General features: G+C 39.9%; 1 protein-coding gene across 2 annotated transcripts in view; it reads left to right on the plus strand.

Moving 5' to 3' along the window:
- TAFA1 (TAFA chemokine like family member 1) overlaps positions 1-25,581 on the plus strand; it is a 451,916-nt gene extending 426,335 nt beyond the window's left edge. For both annotated transcript variants that reach the window (XM_089519267.1, XM_089519276.1), the window contains exons 4-5: positions 17,167-17,291; positions 23,204-25,581. In XM_089519267.1, the coding sequence (XP_089375393.1) occupies positions 17,167-17,291; positions 23,204-23,221 (143 nt within the window). In that variant the 3' untranslated portion in view covers positions 23,222-25,581. The remainder of the gene's footprint in view (positions 1-17,166; positions 17,292-23,203) is intronic.
- The last annotated feature ends 614 nt before the right edge of the window (positions 25,582-26,195 follow it).

Raw genomic sequence — 26,195 nt, forward strand, 5'->3', positions numbered from 1 at the left:
TGTTTTTGAGATTGGAGCTTGGTCTTGATCCAATTTTAAAGCTGTCTTCATGTTGCAATTTCAAAGGGGTCTTTTGTTTCAGTATTGGTTATTTGTCCCATCCCACTCCATCCCACACAGATACAAAAAGCAAATGCACCAGCCTGGAAAGTCTACATGTCACCTAGGCCATTCTACATATCTGAGAGACTGTTGTAATGTATAAGCAGGATTCTTTGGGGCCCAGAAAATATGTCTTAAATAACACTGTCTGAAATAATATCTCCACCACCATTCTGTCTCAACCCTACCCAACCTTTTTACTTCGCTGTTTTTATCATCATTTACTTTCACAAGGTCCAACATATAGTTTTGGTTGCTGTTCTTTTTTAAAGATACTTTTAGGAACATTGTCCTAAAGTGGAATCCCATTATTTTATGATAGCTAGAAGAAAGGCACCCTTTATCTCCAGCTAAACAGCTACACATCATTTAATTTTGATCAATAGAAGGGTCACTGGATGTGGCAGAAAAATAATGGCAAATCCATTTCTTATCCACCAGTGTGGTTGGTTACATTCTTGAAGAGAGTAAGGTGTAGTTTGTCTTTGGAAATGGAAGCAACTTAAAGCATTGGCCACAAAATCACTTTGTTAGTGCATATTTTCATTTAAAAGGAAGCAAACAGTTTAAATACAAGGCTGATGGTTTAACTAATTTGTAAATCAAATCAGAGGTGGCCCTACAGTTTGGGCAATGGGAGACTGCCCACCTAATTCTTAACACATACATACATACATACATACATTTAGAGCATTTATACTCCGTCCTTCATCCAAAAAGACTCTGGGGGAGGGTGTCTTAGGGGCCATTCAGACTACACATTACCCCGGATCAGAAATCGATTCTTGCATGTGAAGTTCATATTCGCCCCAAATCTCCCACAAGCGAATCAGAGGCTTGCACAAGCGTTTCGTGGCAAATGCCCCTTAGTGTGGGTCATTTGCAACTGGGGCAAAAGCTGTTTCTTTTGAAAAAACCTGGGTTCTACAAATATGAACTTGCCCCCGATCGTGATCGGGTCAAGTTCAGGGGAGGAATTTAGGTCAGAGGGAGGGCAGCGGGCAAGGCATTCCCTCCCCTCATTGGGGCAAAGGAGGAGGAGGAGGAGGAAAGAGCTGGAGGAAGAATGGAAAAAGGGGGAATCTGACAGGAGGCAAAGGGTGACAGGAGGCAAAGGGGGGAATCTGGATGACTGACAGGGGCTGCAAAGGGCAGTCAGAGAGAGGGCAGAGGGGGGAACTGGAGAAAGTAATGGAGGAGGATGACGGAGCCAGGGGGAAGAAGGGGGCCATGGAGGGCATTCTGTAATGGAGGAGGAGGAGGAGAAGGAAGAGGCAGGAGGAAGGGTCAATTCAGGGCAGATCAGAGGGACAGAGCAAGCCAAGCCTCCACTCTCCACCAGTCAGCTTTCCCCTTTGAAAAAAATTTTTTTAATAATTTTTGGCAGTCTATGCGCATGGTTTTTGCTTCAGGTAGAGATATATTAGATAGAACATGGCTAGCTGCTTGTTCACTTTCCCTTTCATTTCCTTGCTTCCAGCAAAGGGGAAATGCTGAAATAGGAGGAGCACTTTGCAAGAGGCTTTTTTCCTTTGTGAATGAATGCTACAATGCAAATGTTACAACGTTTTTCTTTTCAATTTGGCAAATTGATACACAAAATGCTTTTGCTACTGTCTCTAAGGAATTCAGGGGTAGCCTAGGGAAAGCAAAGAATGCATGGCATCACATCCTTTTCTGGCATTCCAAGGTGAGGAATTTATTATTATTATTATTATTATTATTATTATTATTATTATTATTATTTTTACAGGATGCAGAGATGGCATTAGCTTGCATTTGGGGGTTGAAAACAGGGCCAAGTGAAGATCATAACCTGCACTGACCCAAATACACACAACACACACACACAAGAGGTTTTTAAATTTGACAAAATGTGCGCATTCTGGCGCCTGGGTCTTTAAAAAAGGAGGGGGGAAGCACACTTCGAATTGCCCAATGAGTGCTGGAAACGTCACCTATGACGATTGCGGAACTAAATTTGATTGACAGCCAGGCGCCTTCATTTTAAACCCGATTTCTCCAAGAGGGCATTCAGGGTTAAAATACCCTGATTGGTAGTCAGCACTTGCTTCCGGAGGGATTTGGCGAGGGGGAAATCAAAGCTTCCCAGTTCCCTCCAGTGCAAAAGTGCCAGTGAGAACGGGGCCTTAAAGTCATCTGTTGATTTACAGCAACAGCATGAATTTCATAAGGTTTTCTTAGGTGAGAACTATTCAGAGGAGGTTTGACAAGTTCATTCCTCTGAAATATAGCATACAGCATCTAGTATTGTTGGCAGTCTCCCCTCCAAGTGCTAAGCAGGGCTGACCCTGCTTAGTTTCTAAGAACAGACAGGATCTTGTGCCTTTAGGATCAAAAGGGGGTGGCAGTGGAAGAGGGGATTAAGTCCACCAGATATTCACTGCTCTTGTCCTCCTTAAAGGTCACCACAGTAACAGTTGATATGGAGGGAAGGCCTCTCTCACCAGCCACTGGGGCCAAGACATGATGGAGCTGTGCCTGGTTGATGTGCTCTCCCCCAGATACCACACCCTACCCAATTGTAGGAAAATACTCCATTATCAATGGTATTATTGAGGTTCCCCCAAATGGAGGCATAGTGTTTCATTCTTCATAAAGAAAGTCTTCCAAAGTAAGTCAGTGCCCAGTATTCTTTTCCCAATATGTAACCTTGCAGGGTGTTTTTTAAACCTCCTAGTCACCCTAGAATCTCTGTAGTAGAGGAAGAAAAATGCATTAAGCACAATGGGAAAATGCATGAAATCATTACTAAAATCTAGATAAACATGCTTTAGTGACTGGGACCATGTTTCAAATGCATCAGCATCTATTCCTCGAAATTATACACAGATTTTTTTTCTGGGGAGAAAAAAAAACCCTAACTGCATGTAACTGTAGTGAAATGTACTCAGCAGGAAATGGGCATAGAATGGGTCACGTGTCTGTGGAAATTAGCTTCACAGATCTATCAATCTCTAGTTATAGTATACTTTCTAACTAGACAGGGGTATGTATAAAAAATTACTGTAGAGGTGCCATTCAAAACAGCTTTCTTTGAAACCAGGTTGCAGAACGAGCTCACTGCATACATCACTGGCACTGCATTATGGTTTCTCTCACACACATCCATGGCCTTTTGGAATTTCTAGTCAAAACCAATATATGATGGCCCAAATCTTGCAGGTGTATTATGCATCCATAAGTTCCCCTGTAGAAACATTTTTGTCTGCTATAAAATGTCCATTGAAGTAGAAAGCCAATTCAAGGTTGCAGAAACAGAGGTTGTACATACACATATAGTGTGTTGGTTGAATTGCCATTCAACACAGAGACTGATATCATGCTGATCCATATTGATGCATTGATACCATGCTGATTTATACTGATGCATACATCAGTAGGATCATTGTGGATGGCAGTGATCATTGTAGTCATGTGTTTTTCTTCAACGGCTGGGGGAAGTATAGGCCACCTCTTCCTGAAATAGAATTAGGATCCCTAGAACACAATGTTATATGTCACCAATATAATGTCATTCACAGAGTTTGTTTCTATTTATTTCAGTGGGCTCTTTCAGCTCGCCCTTTCACACCACACAGTTATTGCACTATGACTACTTTAACTGGCATAGTTCCAACCTATGGAGTTCTGGGATTTGCAGTTTAGAGTGAGGCATTTAGATTTCTCCACCAGAGAGCTCCAGTGCTTCACCAAACTACAAAGCCCAGGATTCTGCAAGATGCATCCATGACAGTATCGTAAGAGGGCTTTCTGTGTTGACTATAATCTCTGCCCACTTTTCAATCCAGGCATAATAAGGTAAGCAGGCTTTTGAAATTTACAGAACACATTTTCAAATTATTTGACAATGTTCTGAAGTATTTCTATTTATATTATCCCTCCCTTTTTTGATCTAAGTAAATTGACGAGTCTAAACTTTAACCACCCAGCCATTTTTTCCAAGACTTGTTGCTCCACACATCACTTGTCCATTAGTCCAGTCAAAGGTATCACCAGGAACATTTCAGTTCCCATTTTGGAGAGACAATACAGCAGCCATTGCAACAAGAGTTAAGCATTGTAAAGTGACTGAGATATACTGAAAGATCTTACATATAAACTCTCATATTTTTTAACAATTGTCACAGCAGTCCACTTCTTACCAAGTTGTTCTTATTTTTGGAACTTACTTATATGTTACATACAAGGAGCTGGAAGTCATTTTTCTGCCATTATTCTCAGCAATCTGTTATCACACTTTGCAAAGTCTAATGCTGCATGAGCACTGAACGTATTCATCTTGAGTGGAGTCAGATTAAATTATACTAGAGAGATAGATGGACTCCCCAGCCACCAACATCTTCTGTTTCTTTAAGGCAGCTCTTCTCAATTCCTCCATCCTTTGTTTTCCACTTATGCTATCGGGCTCCCGTTTTACAGCTCCCAGAGCAAATGATATCTCCGCTTATTTATGAAATGCATAATACTTGAGGTGCTGTATTCTTTCATACTTGTCTCTGTTTTTTCCTTCTAAAATTTCCAGGTTCCCAGTACTGCAATTCACTCTATACCCCATGGCATTGTAATAAAAATACAAGAGACGGTATGTCTCATTCAATTCTCTGAAATCTTGTTTTTTAAGAAATAGGTGAGCCCTTGGTTACAGATATTCCTATGTTACTTTGTATCATTTTGAAATAGATCTGAAATCTGCCTTCCAAAAGGATTTACCCACCTTGATACTATTTTCCATGTATAAAATCTTTGTCAGTTGTGAAAAGCTCTCCTTGGGAGTTTGGATTTTCCTTTAATCTAATGCATTTAGAAAATGGCTCGCAATTTATTGAATAAAGAAGAGAAAATTGATAGCTTTTCATTTAGCCGGCAAACTCCTTTTTCACTCTTGGCATCTAAAATGTGTTCTCTATTTAAATTTTATTTATTTCAATCTTCTCTAGTGGGGACTAGATTAAAATGGAATGCCTTGTACTAAATGCTACAACTTTTCCCATTACTGAATGCTGTACTGGTTTTGCCAGCCAATTTCTGCTGGCGTTTGTCACAACTTCTTAACAACTATAGAAGCAAATCTGTATCACTCAGATTTTAATATTTTCTGGATTGTTACTTAAGATAAAACAGCATATTGTGTCTTTATCATGAGAACACAATTCAATCAGCTTTTTATTACTATACATTCAAAAACAGCTCGGAAAGCCTTGCAGTGTTTCACAATAAGACTATAGCCAATAATGCTAACAATCTGTTGTTATATAAATATAGATATAAAGATATATTTATAAGTTACAACATGTGGCTTTTATACCATGATTGGACCCAGGAAAAAGCTGCATTGGTGATACCTATTGCACGATGTCACCTCTGACTTGGAGCTGCTGCAACTCCCAAATGTGGTTAGGGCATCCTTTTGCATTGATGGGGAAAACCCATCCATGAGCTTGCAAACCCTGCTACTCCCCAGGTGCGAAACGTTGCTGCCAGGGCAGCTGTGATATTAGCAGTCACACAGTATCAGTGCACCTCCTCACCCTCTGTCCCCCTCACTATTTCCAAGCACCCTGATTACTTCCGATTTTATTTTTATTCCTATTTCTATTATTATTATTATTATTATTATTATTATTATTATTATTATTTTAAAAACTTAAATCACAGCAGCAGCACTCTGGAACTGCATGAAAAAATGAAAACAAAAATAAATCAAAATAATTTTAAAAAACCCTAGAAGGCACGCTTAGTAGTGCTCTTAGACTGTAGGCCATGGGCAGGTTTACTTTATCTATTTTATTTTTTTGTATGTACAGCGCTGTGTAAATCTACAGCACTCTATACATGAATAATAATAATAATAATAATAGGGAAGGGAAGCAGATTTAAGGGGGAGTCAGGAAAAGAGCACAGTGGTGACAGTCATGCAATTGCAAAGACGTTCGGTGATTCAGTGATTATAAACAGGTATAATTCCATTTTCACTGACAAGCATGACTGAGGGGAGAATGGGGCTCATGTGGTAAAGCCCTAAGACTGTCATTCCAGAAAGCTGTGGCAGAGACCACTGAGGCAGAGACATTCCACCAGACATGCAAGCCAGCTGATGACTGGATGCATTGGTCCAAATTGTGGCCATTGAATTCCACCAAACTTGCTTTTCCCCACTTTCCTTTTCTTCTCTTTTTCCTTTTCTACCATGTCTTCTTAGACAGTAAGTCTACCAGCAGGAACTGTCTTTTATTTGTTTTACATAAGCTGTTCCAGCTGCCCTTTTGACTGAAGGATAAATACACTTTGAAAATAAATAGTAGATAAATATAATGTGCCACAAAAACAAGGCATTTTAAAAATGGTTAGGGCAGCATGGTCTTTCCAAGAGAAGGGACTTTAAGAATTGAGGTTTTATGTGTTAGAGATTCCAAGAACCTTCATATAACTGTAGCTCCCTATTTCCAAAATTCAGTGGAAAAATGTATTAATGAAATGGGTCCTGGGCTCACCCAGATCCATACTTGCCAGGTGTCTGTGTGTGTAGGCACAAAGCTACCATTTTAAGCAGGTGGCTGTTTTTTCTCCCAGATGTCTGCACACTGAGTAAGTGTATGGCAGTTTAGGCACTGAGTTAGATCAATTAAGGGAGATGCCAGTGCCTGCAAGCCCATCTCCCCCAATTCAGGATGGGGTTCCCTTGAAGGACCTTGGAAGTATAGGTTGCTACATCTCAATCTCAGATGAGCTAGGAAAAGACAGAGTGTTGGGGCACATGAGAATACCATCTGGAGGGTTTCCTAACGAATGAGCTGAAAGGTGACACTCATGAGTTCACAGCCAGGCCAGCCAATGACTGGATGCATTACCCTAAGTTGTGGCCATTCCAGTTCAACCCATGTCTGACATTGTGTGTATATTGTAGCTTCTCATCACTCCTCACCAGTTGCCAATAGTCCATCAAATGGCATTTTAAATTTCTTCTGGTGTGGTTTTGGTAGAAGGAGGAAATGGGGGAGCACCATTTATCAAAATAAAAAGCAAAATACTACCTCTGGGCTTCTCTTGGGACATGAGAGTAGCATTAAAACATGGCAGAAGTAGTTGCAGCTTATTAAAGGTGACATAAGTGAAGTTCATAGCACAACCAATCATTCAACCACAGAGTTCTCTCACACGCAAACACTTTTGCCTTCAAGATCTGGGAACTAAATAACTGTTGGGTACTGGATGAGCTCAAGTCTGCAATGTCACAAGGATTGCTGCTTCAGAAGAGAGGCAACATGAAACTGTTTTTTCCCCAAATATGAATTCTGCTCTCCAAGATATTTTCTTTCAGTACCTAAATGTCTCCCATTGCAATAATTTAACATTTCAGTTGAGCATTTAGAAACAGGTTTTAGGCATCCAAAGAAAAGGGGCAGGCAACGTTACCTAGGAACTGCAACACAGCAAATACAAACATTCTAGGTGTGAACGATGCTCAGTTTCTCACTTTTTACAATGCAAGAAATTTGGGGACTAAAGGAAAATTTCATAAGGAGGGGGCAGAAATTTGTATATGAAGAAATCAGCAGACTCCTTTGGCACACACTCCCACAGGAGCCTGTTGTGGAGAGGGATCCAGCACAAAAACATTAAATAAGATCTTGATTTTGGACACCTTCAAGTAAAAAAATAAAATTGAAGATCTTAAAAAAAAAACCTAAGCACAAAAGCCCAAACTACCTGTGGTGCTAAATTTATAACTTCAAGTAGCATACTTTTTAAAATGAAAATATCAAGCAGGCTGACCAAGACCAGGGGCCTGGGATAAAGGGAGATAGCATACTGGGTTGAAGAGAGGTGGAAGTATTATTAGCTAGACCACATTGGTGGAAAGATTAACCACTGGAAAGCAAACCCAGTCTTGTCATTTCTGAAACTACTGATTCCAATTTTTTTTTTAAAAAAAAAGAAGTTTCATGCTGCTAGCCATCACCTTTCTAGCGTTACATATAAGATATCCCTCAGACTGGGTTACATTAAGTCCACTGGGAACAATTTCAAAAAGGAGAGAATTGTATTTTGTTTGGGTGGCAGATTCTACAAGTAGATGTCATCAGTGTTAGGGAGTGATATGAAAATCTTGACTGCTGAAGGCAATAAGGATCCTCAAGTATTGTAATTCCAAAGGTCAATCTGACTTCAGACATTTCTTATGTTCCATTCTGAGTGGGGTTGGATATGTAATGCTCTTCACCAAATGGAAGAGCTCCTTGAAAAAACTAGATTCAGCAGAATTTTCCAATAGAAAAGAAGAAAATCAATTTTTCTAGCCTTTCCCCTTCCCCAGATTACTGCCATAATATTTCCATGATGTGTTTATTGGGAGAGGGGGCTTCAGCTTTCTCATTCCACTTTCCCAGGCTACAGGGAATTGAAGGAGAAGTGGAGAGCATGTACTAACTCCTCCTCAAAATCATGAGAACTCTAGATTCAATATACTGACTGATATATTGCATTACAGATATCATCCATTTTAATGACTGGCATATTGGCTATTAACACCAACCAAATGTCAGTCTCCCAATCCGAATTTAAAATCTCAAAGAGGAATATAACCCCAAATATCTCATTTCCAAAGGCTTGTTTGTCAAAAACAAAACAAAAAACAAGCAAACAAACACAATGACACAAGAGATTTTGAACCCAGCCAGCCAGTGCTTGTTAAGATTTCTTTTTTCCTTTAAGATACGTTCCCAGTTGTCAATTCTTCAGACAATTTAAACCAAAGAATGACAACAGGGATCAACAATAAATCCCCTTGACCTTTTAAAGTGTTTCATGGAGAAATAACTTACATAGATTTTCAGAGAGACCAGTATATTGATTACTATATCATCAATGCATTTACTACTTGTGTTGCAGCCTTTTGAGATTAATCTATATTATTTTAGGAAATCCAATATTTAGAAATCTAGACCATGTAACAGTAGTAACCAAGAAACCCTCATACTTTCTCTTATATTGCATCTCCTCAAGGGTGCTGGAAGAAGAAGTAAAGGGGCAGAAAAGATGTTAGTAATTTTTGCAACTGTAACAAGAACATATCCATTTGTGTCAGAAAGCCGTGGTTCATCTAGCTCTACATGCTACAACTAGGGTCCAAAACACACTGCAGAAATAATCTAGTTTGAGACTGGCGCAGTGCTAGGGGATCCTGGGAATTGTAATTATTGTGGCACCAGAGCTCTCTGACAGAGAAGGCCAAGGGGCTGTACAGATAGCCCTGAAAGGGTGGCCTGCAGCTGCCTGCTTTTGCCCCACACAGAGGCCGCACTTATCAAATAGTCCGGCCTCCGGGAGGCTTAAAAAGAACCCACAGATGTAGGTGCAGCATGCTGTCGTTCAAAGGCTGCATCATATGTACACCATCATGGCAGCCCCCGTGTGGACAGGAGTGAGCCATGATGCACTGGGGGTGCGCAGTAGGGCTTGGGAGCATGCGGATGCTCTGCATTGCCAAGCCCTAAAACCAGCCCCATGACAGTGCTATTTACCTGTCTGTATCGGGCCTAAAAGTCTCACAGAACTACAATTTCCAGAATTTCCTAACATTAAGCTAAGGCAGTTACAGTGGTCTCAGACTGGGGCCTCATTCCCACTACATTTTAAACTGGTTCGCAAATTGATTTGAAGCGTTTTAAATGACCCTGGTTCACACTTGAACCGAATTGCTGAAGCGATTCGGAGAGGGGACACATGCACTAGACCCATTTAACTTGCGTCTTTTTGATGCTGATTTTTTCCACATCTTTTTGGATAAATAGATTCCACGCATGTGTGAACCAGATGTGGATCAGAATCAATTTCAAGAATCAATGTGAAGAATTGAATTCACGAATTGATTCAGTGTCAGTGTGAATGAGATGGGGATTGGAATTCATTTATTATGATGTGATAAAGGGTTGCTGGGTGGGGAAGCAGAAATTAACAACCTGTGTTAGCCTGCCCTTTGACCCTCATACGGAAGTACGTAAATGTGTTTGCATTGATGGTCAGAGAAAAAAAAATCCTGCTGAAAACATTCCAAATTGAACCAATTCATTTGCCAATGTGAACTACAAGTGGGTTATTTTGAGAGACCTCCTACAGAAAATGGTTTAAACCTGAATCGATTCATTTGTCAATGTGAACCAAAGTGGGTTATTTTATTTTGTTTTACAGCAAGAAAATGTAATCGGAGCAAATATATTGTGAACCATGCTCCGCTGCTGAACCGATCCAATGATTCGGATCATGAAGCAATTTATTTGTAAGTGGGATTGAGACCTGGATTATTTTTGCTGTGTGTTTTGGACCTATATCTGAAATTTAAATGATATTGTTCTCATCTTGGGGCATTCCCCAGGAATGCCAGGAAGTAACCAAACCCTTTCATACCCACACACAATTTCATTGTGCTCTAGAACTGATGGGGGTGTTGTTCTATGTGTTTCCGGGGGGAGGGGGGTAATCCACCCACTCCTGCTGACACTTTGCTCCAACTAGTGATGAAAAGAAGCAAGAATCAATGGTCTGTGACCGGAAGTGGAGGTGGCACCATGAGCAACCAATTGGGAAGGTCTATTATTATTATTATTATTAACCTTTATTTATGAAGCGCTGTAAATTTACACAGCGCTGTACATGCAATTTTTTTTAGTTAGACGGTTCCCTGCCCTCAGGCTTACAATCTAAAAAGACATGACACAGAAGGAGAAGGGAGTGGTGACGGGAAAGGGTAAGAGGTCCAGCAGTTCCTCTCAACCTCCGAGGCCTGGACCAAGGCAGATGGACAGGAGGGAGGGCTTGGCTTCAAAATGGAAGCAGTTTCTGCATCATTTACTGGTGTGTCTCCTCCCAAGGACAAGGGGTTTAGATCAACTGAAGCATTTTGTGAGGATGGTAGATTCTATAGTAGAACAGTGATACATTTAGCGCATCACAGAAATGTAGCACTAAAATATCAAGTTAAGCTGCTGGTCCACAGGATGAACCCAAAGTGTTCTGTTCCAAAATTCCCTTTTGGTTTTGTATCCATTGATGTAGTTAACATATACAATTGCTTTGTAGAGTGGTATCTGGCACTGCTGAGCTTTTTATTAAAGACATCTTCTATGGTGATGTGCTTGCATTTACAATGGCATTCTATGTTTACCAAAGGAGAGTGTTTCAGGACTTTATCACACACTGTTTTTAAAACGTTCTGGGGACTGAAGGAGGACGCTCGTGTGCACGTGGGTCCTGCAGAAAATGGAGTTTATCGCACACAATTCAGTCCTCCAACAGTCCCCGTTCCGTCCCCCGGCGTGCATCCATTCGTGTCCAGTCCTGATGGGCACCATTTTTCACTAACGGAAGGTAGTCCATCAGGCAAAAATTGCGCCCTTCAGGACTGGACACGAACGGGTGCATGCCGGGGGATGGAATGGGGACTGTTGGAGGACTGAATTGTGTGCGATAAACTCCATTTTCTGCAGGACCCGCGCGCACACGAGTGTCCTCCTTTGGTCCCCAGAATGTTTTAAAAACAGTCTGTGATAAAGTCCTAAGTCAAAGGTTAGGCATCTTACCATGGTTTCAGGGGACAGTGGAGTAAGGCCTTTGACAAAGTTTCCCATTACATTCTTGCAAACAAGCTTGCAAAATGTGGGCTAGACAAGGCAACTGTTACATGGATTTGTAATTGGTTGACCGGTCGAACCCAAAGGGTGCTCAACAACGCCTCCTTTTTATCCTGGAGAGAAGTGACCAGTGGGGACCCACAGGGTTCTGTAATGGGCCCAGTGCTATTCAACATTTTTATCAATTACTTGGATAACAGAATTGGGGGCATACTTATCAAATTTGCAGATGACACCAAATTAGGAGGAGTAGCTAATACCCCAGAGGACAGGATCAACATTCAAAATGACCTGAGTAGACTAGAAAGCTGGGCCAAAGCTAACAAAATGAAATTCAACGTGAAAAAAATTAAGGTACTGTCCTTAGGGCGGAAAAACAAAATGCATAGATATAGGATGGGAGACACCTGGCTGAATGAGACTACATGTGAAAGGGATCTAGGAGCCCAAGTAGACTGCAAGTTGAACATGAGTCAACAGTGCGATGTGGCAGCTAAAAAGGCCAATGCGATTTTAGGCTGCATCAATAGAGGTATAGTGTCTAGATCAAGGGAAGTAATAATGCTACTCTGTTCTGCTTTGGTCATGCCCCACCTAGAATACTGTGTCCAGTTCTGGGCACCATAATTCAAAAAGCACATTGTGCTGGCCAAATGCCATAATAAATTCATTCAATTCAATTCCAAAGGACATTGAGAAACTCGAGCGTGTCCAAAGGATCTTGAAACCATGTCCTATGAGTAACACCTTAGGGAGCTGGAGATGTTTAGCCTGGAGAAGAGAAGGTTAAGAGGTGATATGATAGCCCTGTTTAAATACTTGAAGGGATGTCATATTGAGGAGGGAGCAAGCTTTTTTTCTGCAGCTCCAGAGAACAGGACACAGAACAATGGATGCAAGCTACAGGAAAAGAGATTCCACCTCAACATTAGGAGGAACTTCCTGACAGTAAGTGGTGGAGGCTCCATCCTCAGAGATCTTTAAACAGAGGTTGGATGGCCATCTGTCAGGGATGCTTTGACTGAGAGTTCCTGCGTGGCAGGGGGTTGGACTAGATGGCCTTTGTGGTGTCTTCCAACTCTATGATTCTATGATTCTTTCCTCTTTCATTCAAGGTCAGTGGTAAAAGTATTTGGTTACATTCAGGGACGGCTTCTTAAATAAAATGTGAGTTATCCTCCTTCTGTTAGATGTCATATAGTCTGAAATATTACCCCAAAAGTTTGATATTTCCAAGATAAAATTAGACCTCAGACTCTTCTATGCTTAATGTGTTTGGACTTTAGCTGTATTAAGGTAGGGCGAGGAAGCTGTAGTCCTCTAAGTATTGCTGGAATACAATTCCCATCATCCCTGACCACTAGCCATGCTGGCTTAGGAGTTGAGTACTCCAGGAGTTGAGTAAAATGTTCCTCTTCACTACAGCTTTTTATAAAGGGAGCTGTTCATACTTTAAATAGAGTAATACCTATATAACCATTATCCACTTCTGCATAAACAAAACAATAGAGGATACTTTTCCAGCCCTGCCTGGCATGGTTGTTAACATCCTAGAGGGATCTGGATTTCTAGACAGAATGCTAAAGTGTCAACCCATCCCCGCTTCTTAAGGACCATGTCTTGTTCAGAAACAGTTGACGTCATCTTTGCTGTAGAAAAAACCTTGAATTTTTAAAGAATTCCCCAATTTGATTTTAGCTATACAACACAATTCAATTTGTATCTACCCAAAAGTAAGTCCCTTTGTGCTCAGTAAGGCTTATTTCCATGTGAAGCAGATAAAAAGTTGCACCTAATTGGAAATAGCCTCCACTTAACTCAGTGAAAATTACTTCTAAGTAGACATGGAACTGGATTCCAAAGATGCTCAAATGTGGGAAAATTTATATTCATGTTCTAACTTTGTGTCCTGTTTACCACAGGAGGCCCATGAAAGCATGTATGTATATTTATATCTAGATCTGAGAAAGTTGGATCAGAGAGTTAAAAGAACACTCATAGGAAGAAAGAATTAGTTTTGTGGTTATCCAAAGAATAGAGAGTTACTGCAAGTGAAACCTGATGACACTCATGCATTTTTAATGCATTCCACTGGAAAACAGATTACAAAAAAGGGCAGAAACACTACAATGGCAGTGGGGGCAGTTTTATCCTTGGAGACAATATTGAAGAATTGCTGTTCCAAATTACTTATAATGCATGTAGCAATACAGAGAAAATTATATGACTTTGGAGTCAGAATATACCATCACAACTAATACATTCATGCAATGAGTACTTCAGTTTTTATTTTATGGATGAATGCCAACACCTTTGAATTACATAATTCTTATGTAAGCACAAGGCACTGTAATCTCCTAAGAAAGCCATTTTTAACTTTTTTAAAAATAAAACAACCCCAATGTAATGTCTTATATGTTCAAAAGTGGAAGGAATTGGTAATTCCAACACAAGAAGATTGGTTAATCAAATTAAATGATGAAATTGATAAATTCACAACATTAACTAAGAAAGATGTGTTTGAATCATTTTTAAAAGATTGGGATTTATTTATTGGGTTGCTTTTTTTAGATATAGATGGAGATATGTTATAGTAAGTGGGATCAAATAACAGTTAAAATTCAGTATAAGTAGAAGGAGTTTTATATGATTCTCATAGGAAGGTTAAGTATGGAGCTCAACAGACTGCCCCGAAAGGGTGGTGTGTAGCTGCACATTTTTCTGCTGGAAGGAGGCTGCACCAGCCAAGCAGTGCAGCCTTTGTTAGGATTAAAAAGAACCTGCTGAAAGCAGGTTTTTTTAGTCTGCACACCAGACGCCATGGTTGCACCATTGGCGCACTCATGTGCACAGATTGCATAAGTGTGGTGCAGCAATGTTTGGATGCTGTGTCACACCTGCTTCATCATGGTGGCCCCATGTGGACAGGGCCGAGCCATGATCGCAGCAGCGGTGCATGGTAGGGCTCGGGAGCGTGTGGACGCTCTGCACTCCCGAGCCCTAAAATCAGCCCTAGACCATCACTTTCTGGCAGTCTGTACCAGGCCTATATTTTCAAGTATAACCAAATGCTTTGGGGAAGGAAGTCACTGTTTCCATATACTTTCACATATTTTGCTTTCTCTTTTCTTTGTAGTGTTACCTTGTTAGTCTTTCTTTTTATATTATTCATACGTTTTGTATAGTTGAAACTTTTTGTATTTTCATAAAAATATTTTTAAAAAATAAGTTAATGTTTTAAACATACAGTTTAACATGTTCCCTATCAACTAACAAGCATCTGCCATCATGAATAATTATGAACAAATGAACACTGCTGTTTCTTCCATTTCTAATTCTTCTCCTGAGGGAAATAGGGCTTCCTTTTTTTCTGAATGTGATACCTATCCTAACAAATTCTAATGACCCAATTCACCAAAGCATATTTTTTGGCTTTGGTGTTAACTAGGCAGTTTATTAAGCTTGGGGGAAACTAGTGAATTGATAATGTGATCAATTGGCAAATTGGTGAGATAAAGCGCTGTTATTTCCTATGGAAAGGGGAGGGAATCTGTGGCACAGAAAGAATGGTTGCAGCTGGTGAGAGCAGGGGCTGTATAGGTCTGGAATTGCTTGAAACTGAACAAACCAGATGTCAATTTAGAAATAATCGCTACTGCTGAAGTACAACTCTTCACAATGGAACTAACTAGGCGACCTTTGTGCCTGCCTGCTTAGTCTGCTGTCCAGGTGCTGTTAAGTGTTCATAGCAACTTGAAAACCCCTGCTAGTCTATCTTCTTATGGTTCTTTATCTCGATTTGGACTGAGCAGCCTTTTCACTAGTGATTTTAAAAAGCAACATGTTTTATACATTCATAGGCCATGTGGAAAAGCTGCTCACCGAAGCTAGATGTGGAAATTCAACATACTTTTGTCTACATTGTATTTGCTCCCAAGCTGAGGCACTTTGTGGTCTGAATTACATTGCTTGACTGGGGAGAGGGTTTTCTTCTTTTTAGTTCAACAATTAATGTCATTTGACACCACTTTACCTGCCATGGCTCAATGCTATGCAATTATGGGAACTGTAGTTTTCTGAGATGTTTAGCCTTCTCTGTCAGACAGCTCTGGTGCCACAACTAACTGCAAATACCAGGATTCCATAGGATGGAGCTACAGCAGTTATAATGATATCAAACTGGGTTACTTCTGCAGTGTGTCATTTATGAGATCATATATAACACAATATGGCTATTATTTATCTCTCTGAATCTTTCTACATGAGCCAGACCGAGTATTACAATCTTCAGGAGAGGTCTTTCTCTCCATGCTACCATCCTCATAGGGTTGTTGTAGGAGAGACCCTACTTGATAGCTGCTCCTAGCCTATGGAATTCCCTCCCAAAGGAGGCTCAATTGGCCCCCTTTCTGCTCTCTTTTTGCTAAGCTTCTTACTTAAACAGGCCTTACACCTTTAACTGATTGGAGAAGGAGGATGTGCAATGGGTGTTTTCGTCTGCGTATGTGTGTATTAAAATGGGCCCTTGGTATCCACTGGGGTTTAGTTCCCGTGGATACCAAAGTTTGTGGATGCTCAAGTCCCATTATATACAGTGGCATAGTAAAATGGTGTCCCTTATCATTTCAAGCTGTAGATGTTTGAATCCGTGGATAAAGAATCTGTGGATAAGGAGGGCTGACTGTATGTGATTGATGCATTTTATTGTTTCACATTAATGTTTTTATTTTACTTAGTGTTTGATGCTTTTTAATAACTGTTGTACCACATTATTATTTTAGCTATTTTGCTTTAACTTATATTGCAAGCCACTTTGGGTCCCATATTGGGGGGAAAGTCAAGATAGCGGACGAATAAATAATAAAGAATACATTTTCAATACATAGAGAGATCTTGTAGCCCCTCTGAGACTGAGACTGAAAGAAAGAAATTTTGGCCGGTTACAGACCGGCACTTGGGACATCCGCAGGACGTCCCATTTTAAAAAAGGGGCGTCTCTTCTAGAAGCCCCTGGCTCTAATACGGTCTCTGTCCGTACATCTTTACATATCGGACGCTGTGCGTCCGAACGTGTCGCGGCATCTGTGATGTCGCGAATGTGCCCCTGGCACCTCACAACGTCACAGAGGCGCCGCAAGAAGAAGCTCCATTTTGGAGCTTCTTTTTCGGTCCATGCAGGAGCCGCGCGGTGTGGCTGCTGCGGCTCCCGCACGGAGCAAACGGCGGCGGCGGCAGACCGCCTCAAAGCGGCGGTCTATAACCCGCCATATTTCTTAATTAAAGGTGCAGAATTTGGTGAGGTACAAACGAATCTTACTGGCTGTTTGCTCCTTCTTGATGGAGCCAAGTACATTGGAACAAATTATTTGCACAGCAGGGTAGATTCACAAAAATTTTGCCTCTTGTCTTTTAGCGTCCATAGTTATTGGGAAATGGTGGTGTGAAATGGAGCCCTGCCTAGAGGGTGAAGAATGCAAAACATTACCTGATAATTCAGGATGGATGTGTGCAACTGGCAATAAAGTCAAGACCACCAGAGTAAGTTCCTTTACCTTTTCCTGGTATTTTTCTGGGTGAGCGGGGTCTTTTTCCACAGCTTGGGACTTTCTACCATATTTCCTTTGCACAAAAAGACTGGGCAAAATGTACTATTTTCAGTGTAGAATGTTCTTTGTGCACATGAAACACATTTTTCCATACATAATTTTTCTCACAAAACAAAACATTTTTGAAAAATGTGCAGTCTTGTCATAATCTTGTCCAGCATAGAGGAAACTCTGGAAACCATTCATCCTTGCATGTCAGAAATAAATAAGTAGAAATTTAAACCCTAGAAGGTATACAGACGGGTAATTTTTTTCTACCGTCCACCCAGTTCCTGACTTTTGCAAAAGGTGAGCAAGCTGCCCCTTTGCTCATTCTTTGTAGCCCTTACCTACTGCCTAAATGAGTCAGAGGTGAGTCCTTAGCTGAACTCCATGAGGTGGCTGAGTTGCACTGAATTGCCATGTCACTTTCTTAAAAGCAATTTCTCCCCAGGGAACAAAATAACAGCCTGTCAGCAGGGCTAAGTCTGATTGTTAAAGATTACACTTACCGTATTTCTGATCATTGGATGGTTAAAGCAGCAGTTTCAACCATAGTAGTTTCAGACAGCGAAATGCATTCAACAGCCACAGCCTTATTTTGGTGGAAAATGGAGACTCCTGCTGTGTCCCTGCCTCCTCCCCCTTCCCCACTGTTCTTTGGTAGCATAGCATCTCTTGGTTCCACCAGCCACTCTATGCACCATCAGGGATTTAGGCAGTGTCCAGTCCTAATATCCTGGTTTAGGACTCAGCACATATTTTTAGTATATCCAAAATGGACTGGACAGAGCTACTTTCAGGAAAGAAACGGCCCAGATCAAAGAACCTATCATCTGTCTTCTGCCGTAACTATAAACACATACACCTGCCTTATCCTGCATCAGGCCAGTCTTCAGACAATACTACAGGCAGCTAAATCATGCTTTCTCTTCTGAGAGTCAAGTATTCTTTCAAGTTCACAGAGTGATAAAGTGTATTGGGCAGACCCTTAAGATGCTACACTAAAAATCCTTTAATAAAGTAAATGTTTTATAATAAAGTAATAAAATAACAGTTTTCCTCTGCTAAAAGTAGGCTAGCAGAATTTGTTTGTTTGTGTTTACAGGGAAAACTCTTGGAAAGTTACGTAGGATATTTCTTTAGTACTCATTTACTCACATTCATGGCCTGCAAATCCTACAAAAAAAATGGCTCCCACTGTCTGTGGGATCAATACCTCTGTGTATTATGAGACTAACTGAAAGAAAGAAGCTGGTAGCATGAACTTGAGCCTACTTCTTCAGATCAAGTCTAAGGAAGATCATGCTACCAGCTTCTCTCTTTCAGTTAGTCTCAAAGGTGCTACAAGATCCATTTGCATACTGATTTACCAAACTAACATGGCTATACCTTTGAATTCTAAGAACTGGAAAATATATGTGCAAGGTTCCATTTATTAGGTTGTATTTTTTTTTCTGATTCAGACAGCATTTTGCATACCAGCTGTGAGCTAATATCCAGTGTCTAGAAACTGTTGTTAGGCTCTTAGAAGCTTCATTAATATTCAGATATATGGTTCAATCTACTCTGTATGGATTATTGTATCTCATTTCAATTAAATACCCATGGACATGAAAGTTCAGAAATGAAACAACTCCCACACCCCACCCTGTACTTTTTCTATCATTTCCCTACAGGGATTATTTTAATTAGCCTGTATGCGGCACCTTAGCAGTATAAATTCCTATAATGTTTTGCTTTGTTATGTGAAAACATTACAGAAATATTACATCTAGAGGTAAATTAGTGGGATGAGCACAAGAACTGTCTCTTAAATCACTGTCTACACAGAATCCATGCATGGAGTTTGCTATCAGTGGAAATGTGCAAACCTAATGAGCTGTACATTGAGAACAAGGAGAGGGTGCAACTTGTCGCATCACACAAATATGTTAATGCTACTATTGTTTTATCAAAAACAAATAAATAACCTTTTAGATTATGAGGCAAGCACAATTCCTCTATTCCAGTTTTCCTCAACAAGGACACCTTGAGACCAAGGTGGCTAACAATATTTAAACTCAGTGCATCTTAGGAAGTACAGGCCAGCATCAAACTCAGAGTATACTTATAATGAATTAAAATAGCCCACCTTTTGCTCCAGACCTTCCCAGAAGAGCTAGAGCTCTCCATTGTGATGCTGGGCAGCTGTTTATAATGCTTTCCACTGTGCTGCCCAGTGCAGCCAACACCATGGCGAAGTCAAAATGAGGCACCCATCCATGTGATCAATGCTTGGCAGCTGACCTCATGGCAAGTGACTTGCTGTGGTGGCTACTGCACCAGGTGGCATACTGGGATGAATGTGGGGACATCTACCCAGCATCATAATGAGAATGGCTAGTTAGCAGGGAGACATTGGGCCATCCCTGGCCCCAGAATACTGGGGATTTGAACCCTGGTCTACTCCTACTACTCCTATTCACTGCTCTCAGGAGTCTTATTCAGTGCTATAGTTTTAAAAAGAAGAAAGATTGTTTTCTGTGGTTTCTTCTTCTTCTTCTTCTTCTTCCCCCACTGTATAGTAAGCCCATAAGAAGCTGTGTTGATACCACTCTTCTGGCCTGACGCCCTGACTAAGCTTCTGGTTATTTCCCCCTCCACCTACCTAGAAAACATATTTCCTTTTTCCATCATGAAAACAAAACATTGTTTTAGCAACTGTTAATGTTTTAGCTGATCCTTGTGCCCCAAGGCTTTCCTTCCTCCCCCACCCCTGCCCCAAGCTTTATCCTCATTGCATGAAACAGCAAAGAGTCAGAAGGCAGAACAGAATATCGTCTGAGCCTCACACACAGCTAAGGTCCCATCCAGAACACAAGCTTGTTGACCTATTTCATTTCTTTATTTCGTTTTTCTTTTCACTTCATTTTTTCTCCCCAACAAAAGAAATGCTATTTGGAGCTCACTCTCTCACCATCAAAAGTTGAATCAATAGAAAGCATCACTTTACCTCCTTCGAGTCTTTCATGAGAACAAGGTGTACTACAAGAGTCCAGTGTCAGAGTTCAGGCTTTTATGTGTTAGACGCAGAGAGCTGAAATGAAAGACCTGTTTTTCTGCCTCCCATTCAAGTGCCTTTTTACCACTAGGCAGCCCAACAAAGCTTCTGCAGCTGTTATCTCCTGTACTGCAGGCCACCAGGAGGAAGGAAGTTAATCAGAGCCAAGATGGTGATACTCTACTTTAGTTTTTTTCTTTCTTTCTTTAAGAAATAAAGACATCACCAGGATAGACATCTTAGAGTGGGTGGGACAGCCCTTGACCCTCCCCATGTTTGACAACTCCCACCGCCTCATGCTGGCTGGGGCTCCTGGGATTTGTTGACCAAAATCTATGGAGGACTAACACTTTCCCTGCTTTTCTTTTAAACAAGGCACTATGAAACAGGATGAAGGTTTTTGACTCAATTTTTTCTGCACTCATAATGGGAGTGGGTCAGGGGAGAAGACTTTGAAATGTGGAGGGGCATTATACAATGCAATAAAAGGTCTCTCCACACACAAACCCTTTTTAAAAAACTATATAAAACCCAAACACAGCTGCTGATGAGGACAGCTACCTTTCCTAAGGTCTGAATAGAAGAATATCCCTATCTACCTCCAATCCCTTCTGAAAATTCCTCAGAATTTCATCACTGCTTCCCCTTGTCCTACATCTACTTTCATGGGTGGGAAAGTTTTTTTGCAAAAGTGATGGAAGATGTTATTATTATTATTTGACATTACATCAACTTGGACATATAGCAATTCTATGAGCAATAGATTTCCAAGAGCTCCAGGCATCAACAGTCCTGCTTAGGTTTGTGGTTTCCTCAACTGAGTCTATCCAACTTTTATGAGCTCTTCCTCTTTTCCTACTGGCTGCCATGTTACCAAACTTGATAGTCTTTCCCCATGAGTCACACTGTTTCATGGTATATCCAAAAGTATGAAAGCCTCAGTTTAGTCATCTTTTTAGGTCTCTTGTTAGTTATTTGAAACTGCTAGGTATCAATAAAGTCCGTGCAACTACCATCATATTTACTAGGTCTGTCTGTCTTCATCCCAAAGTTTTCCACATCATTTCTGTAACTGTTAATACTATCAATTACTTATGAATGAATGAATGAAAATTTATTTATATACCGCTATTCCTACATAGATCATAGTGGTTTACAACATAAAATGATACAATTATAACAACATATATCCCCAACAGTGTAAACAAACTACCCATAACCAATTAAAAGCTATACAAAATACTCTAAAAACCATTATATTACAACCATTAAAACCATACCATTAAAACCATACAACAAAATAGCTGGATCTTTATGCTTTTTAATGGATGGGTGTTGATGGGTTTTAGTATTCTGCTATTTTATTCTTTTATTTACAAGTTTTATTTTATCTGTTTCTTATTGTGAACATATTTGGAAAGCTTTAAAATGAAAAGCAGCGTAGAAATGGTATGTGTGTGACAGAGAGAAAGAAAGGGAAGCTTATAAAGAATTCTGCTGGCATGCTTTTCCATGACTGCAGTGTTATATACTGCATACATGTTCAGTAGTTTAACTCTTTGAAGTCAGTGGGATTTTATTTAAAAATAAATATGCATAGAGTTGGTTTTTATGTTTGCATACCTGATTTTACCACTTCAGTTAAACATATTATTAAAAATTAAGATTTTCCAGGCTTGAATAAACCTAGTATGAGTGTGTATGTATGTTTTTTCAAAACATTTGTCTGACTTCAGGAAATGAGTAAAAAAAGTCAAAAGGGATTTCCATGGTGTTACATGATGGTGAACTATCAGGACAATCTATTCCAGTCTCCATGTTCCCGATTGCATAGACAACAAAGACACAGGGTTGATATTAGACAGATACAAATATGCCACTACAGAGTCAAGGCAGAGAATAGGGCAGCTACTTTTATAATAGCAAATAGCAAATCCAGGAGAACAATTGTAGGACTAATGCATTGTAATTATCAATGCCATGGGGCCAAGACACTTTGCTGCTTTGAGGAAACAATGAATGCCCATTCCCAGACTCCACAAATTTATTTTGGTTCATGAGAGAATTTCACAAATACCGGTCCTTATTCTTAACAGTAAAAATGTGCCAGTGAAGAATTAAGTAACGATTTAATGTCCTTTCATGTCACACAAAATCAGCCACTGAGACAGCCATGTCGCTCTGCATCATGGTATGGCTGGTCTTGGATATCAACCTTATATACATGGAACTGGTTTTCTGCATTCCTGCCAAGCCATGGCACACCCAGTGTGTGTGCTGCTAGGCCTAGTGAATTTTCATATTCATATCTTCATATCATTTCATCTTCCTATCTTTCAGCTTCAGAAATTATATCTCATTAATTTTAAAAGAAATTTTCATGGTGACCTTTGACATTATGGGCCATGGGCCATTGGTAGTTTAATGAACTGGATATAGAATCTGATATGAATTCAGAGAAATGTTGTTGAATGGTTCCAGTTATTACTGTCTAGAGAGGCAACATAAGATAGAGAATTCTTGTTGAACATGATGTTCTTTAACATTGTTTCTCAGGATGCTACTTAAGAAGAGGAAGAGTAAGGTTTTAGTAGCCCACAATGAAAGGAGACCATTAGTTTTCAAATGGTAAGAGAATAATGATATATCAGGCTAGGGATCACTTCTTCCTTGCCTGCTATTCAGTGCATGCTTCCTGTCTACTCTTCTCCTGAGTACTGACTATATAGCGATGTAGGAAGACAGCTTGCGCTAGCTAAACTGGAAAATCGAGATGTTTCTCCAGGGTCTGCATATAAACCTTCTGCATTTTGTCTTTGCAGATTCACCCGCGAACCTAACAGAAAGTCTTCTGACAGAAGCCAGTGAAGGATCCCTTGACAGTCAAGAGGACAAAGAATATTTAAACTTTCAACCATCCCCAGCTTTTACAAGCCAAATGGGATTTTTTTTTTTATTTGCACTTTACTCAGTACCAGAGGAAACTACAGTGGCTTTACTTACATGGAGTTAAATACCCTAGGAAAATAACACACCACATCTGACAACAAAGAAAGAAAAAGATGAGTGTTTCAGAGAGAGAATGTGAAGAGGAAGAGAAGCAGTTGTTCAGGAGCAAGTTTTATCATTTTGAGTCATGAACAACAGTCGTATTAGTGTGGATTTACAGTTTTTCTTTGTACCACTTACAAATATATAAATATATAAGATATTTTGAAATAAAGTTTGACTCTTTGAGAAACCAAGTAGAACCACACTTTACTGCAACTGCTTTGTAACTATTTGGGTTTGCTTTGTGGGTTTTTTTTTCTTGGTTTTTTATTATTATTATTTTGCCTTTTTTAAATATTAAGGAAGAGCAAACAATGAGGCAAGAGAAAGAGAATAAAGGCCAGGATGTCTACTGACAAAAGAACTGAAATGTTTGTTCTGTTTTTTAAACAATATGATTATGATTATTTCAACTGGACATTCAATTCCATTTTCTTGTGTTCTGGAGTCTTTTTTTTTTTCTTTTTTTCTCCTCGTGCAACTCTAGCATGCTGGCTTTGCTTACATTAACCATACTTTATACTTAATTGATATGTAACACCAATTCTACCCTCTTCGAAAGACATCTTTTGGGGGCAATTAGCTGTCCCAGAAAGAAAGAAATGATGACTCGGTCTAAGTATTTGAAAAAGACACAGTCTCCATTTGGACATTTATTTGGCAGACTTTTGGTAGACTGTGGGCAACCTTATTAAAGAAGAACTGTACAGATCATTGTCTACAGACTTTGTATAGCTGGTATAGACAACCCTAGTAAAAAAAGGAAAAAAAACCTGATTGCTAACTTCAATGGTTTGTGTTTTTTCCCCAAGAACAATTTCATCATGTTTGATTTTTTTTTTAAGGAAAGGCTAAGATTTGCATCATACTGGGCTTTTCCCACTATTTTCAGCTACAGAGATAGCAATATTTGTTAAAAATTCCAAATCTAAAGCATGTTGATTGGGAGGACTCAGCATTTCAGGTATCACTAGGTGGGGAAAAGAGATTTAAAGATGCAGCAGTATCACATCAAGATTTACCACACTTTATTTAGATACTTTGAGGGTTAACCATGCAATCCTATACATTTCTAATCAGCTGTTCTACTGAGTTCAATGGAAGTTTCTGTCCAGTAAAGGTTGAGAAAACAAGTAGGTGTTGAAAATCTTTGTCCCTTCAGGTGCAACTTTGTACCATTTTCATAATCCTTTACCCAAACAGATGGGACTGATGGAAAGTATAGGCCAAAATATCTGGAGGGTCAAATAATGCCTGCCCCTTGTGCAGAGGGTGGCAGCCCAAATTCTTCCATTGTAATGCATTTTAAGGATGACTAGTGGCTTTTTGATTTGTTGTAATAGCATGTTCTCTTGCAGAACAACCATGTGATCTCAAAAAATATTATTCAGCCAGTGTCATGATCCTATATTATTTCCATCACCTGGAGCAGAAATGCTTGTATGACATTGTTTATGAATTTAATTACACCAGACTTGAAACATCAGCATGTGATAAACAAAGGGGCCCAGTGGCAGGATCTGACACATCTGATACATGTGTCACTGATACTAGACACAGGGTTCCTGCTATGTACTGAAACTAACTCTGAAAAAAATTACGCTGGGGCAGAATTATTGTGCAAAATATCATATCTTTCTTTTTTTAAGATGGTTACCCTGCAGAACTCCCAAAGTGCTCTTTAAACTCCCAAAGGAATTTAAAATAGGAGGTTGAACATTTGACACATGGCTTTTGTGAAAGGCAAGATAAACTGCTTGGTCTGCACTATTTTCCATCTTTTTTAAAGAAACAATTCTTCACATTAATGCCCCAAAGCATGTATTTTTGGACTAGAAGGTAGTGTGAGAGTGTTATCTGGGCTCACAGGGTTGAAGCATTTTTGACGAGTCAGGATGATGGTGTCCTCTGTCGCCACCATTACCATTGCTTTCATGTTTTCTTTATGTTTAGGTGCAATCCTCACAGTAGCTGGAGGGAAGGGGATTTTTCCAGCAATTTATTTTGTGAGTTATTCCTGGTATCATGCAGAAATTTGCAGGTGGCTTGGGCCTGAGTAGACAATTAAGATCTATAGGCTTTACAAAAAACCTGGTAGAAAAAGAAAAGTGGCAGAAATGGTATATCAAAGCAGATGTGATATGTCAATTTAGAGATAAAGTGAATTAACACAATCACCTACATTTTTGGATTCTCTTTGGTGTGCTGGGTACCTGAACTGTCATGAAGAGTGTCTGCAATACTTTGGGGCAGGGTGTTCTAGGCAGATCAGTATGACTGACTTCTGAAAAGAAACTCATGGGTGTTTGACATCTGAATGACTTCATGGCTTACAAAGTCTTTTGTTGGTACTGAAGTAGCTACTGCAACATGGCTTGCACAGTAGTAAAAGGAATGAGGAAAAAAAAAGATATGAATGTGCTTGAAAATTGATGTGGAGGTTTTTCCAGGGAAGACCATCACACATAGACATCCTTATTTCCACTTCCTTATATGATGAGCTTGCCTGAAACCAAGCAGAATTAAAGAAAGTGAGGAAAATGCCCATTACTTTGTTGCATGTCCTAAAATTATTTCTGATTTATGGCAAACCTAAGGCAAAACTATCTGAGCAAAATTAATTCAGATGGGGTTTCTCATTGCCTTCCTCTGAGGGAAAGAGAATATGGCTTGCCCAAAGTCACCCACTTTCATGGATTTCATGGAAGTGCCCCTGGTCTCCCAAGTCCTACTCTAACACTCTAACACTGCAGCACACTAGTT

This window comes from Sceloporus occidentalis, unplaced genomic scaffold (assembly GCF_023333645.1).
Source record: "Sceloporus occidentalis isolate IW3139 unplaced genomic scaffold, rSceOcc1.0.p SCAF_1, whole genome shotgun sequence".
Lineage (NCBI taxonomy): Eukaryota > Metazoa > Chordata > Lepidosauria > Squamata > Phrynosomatidae > Sceloporus > Sceloporus occidentalis.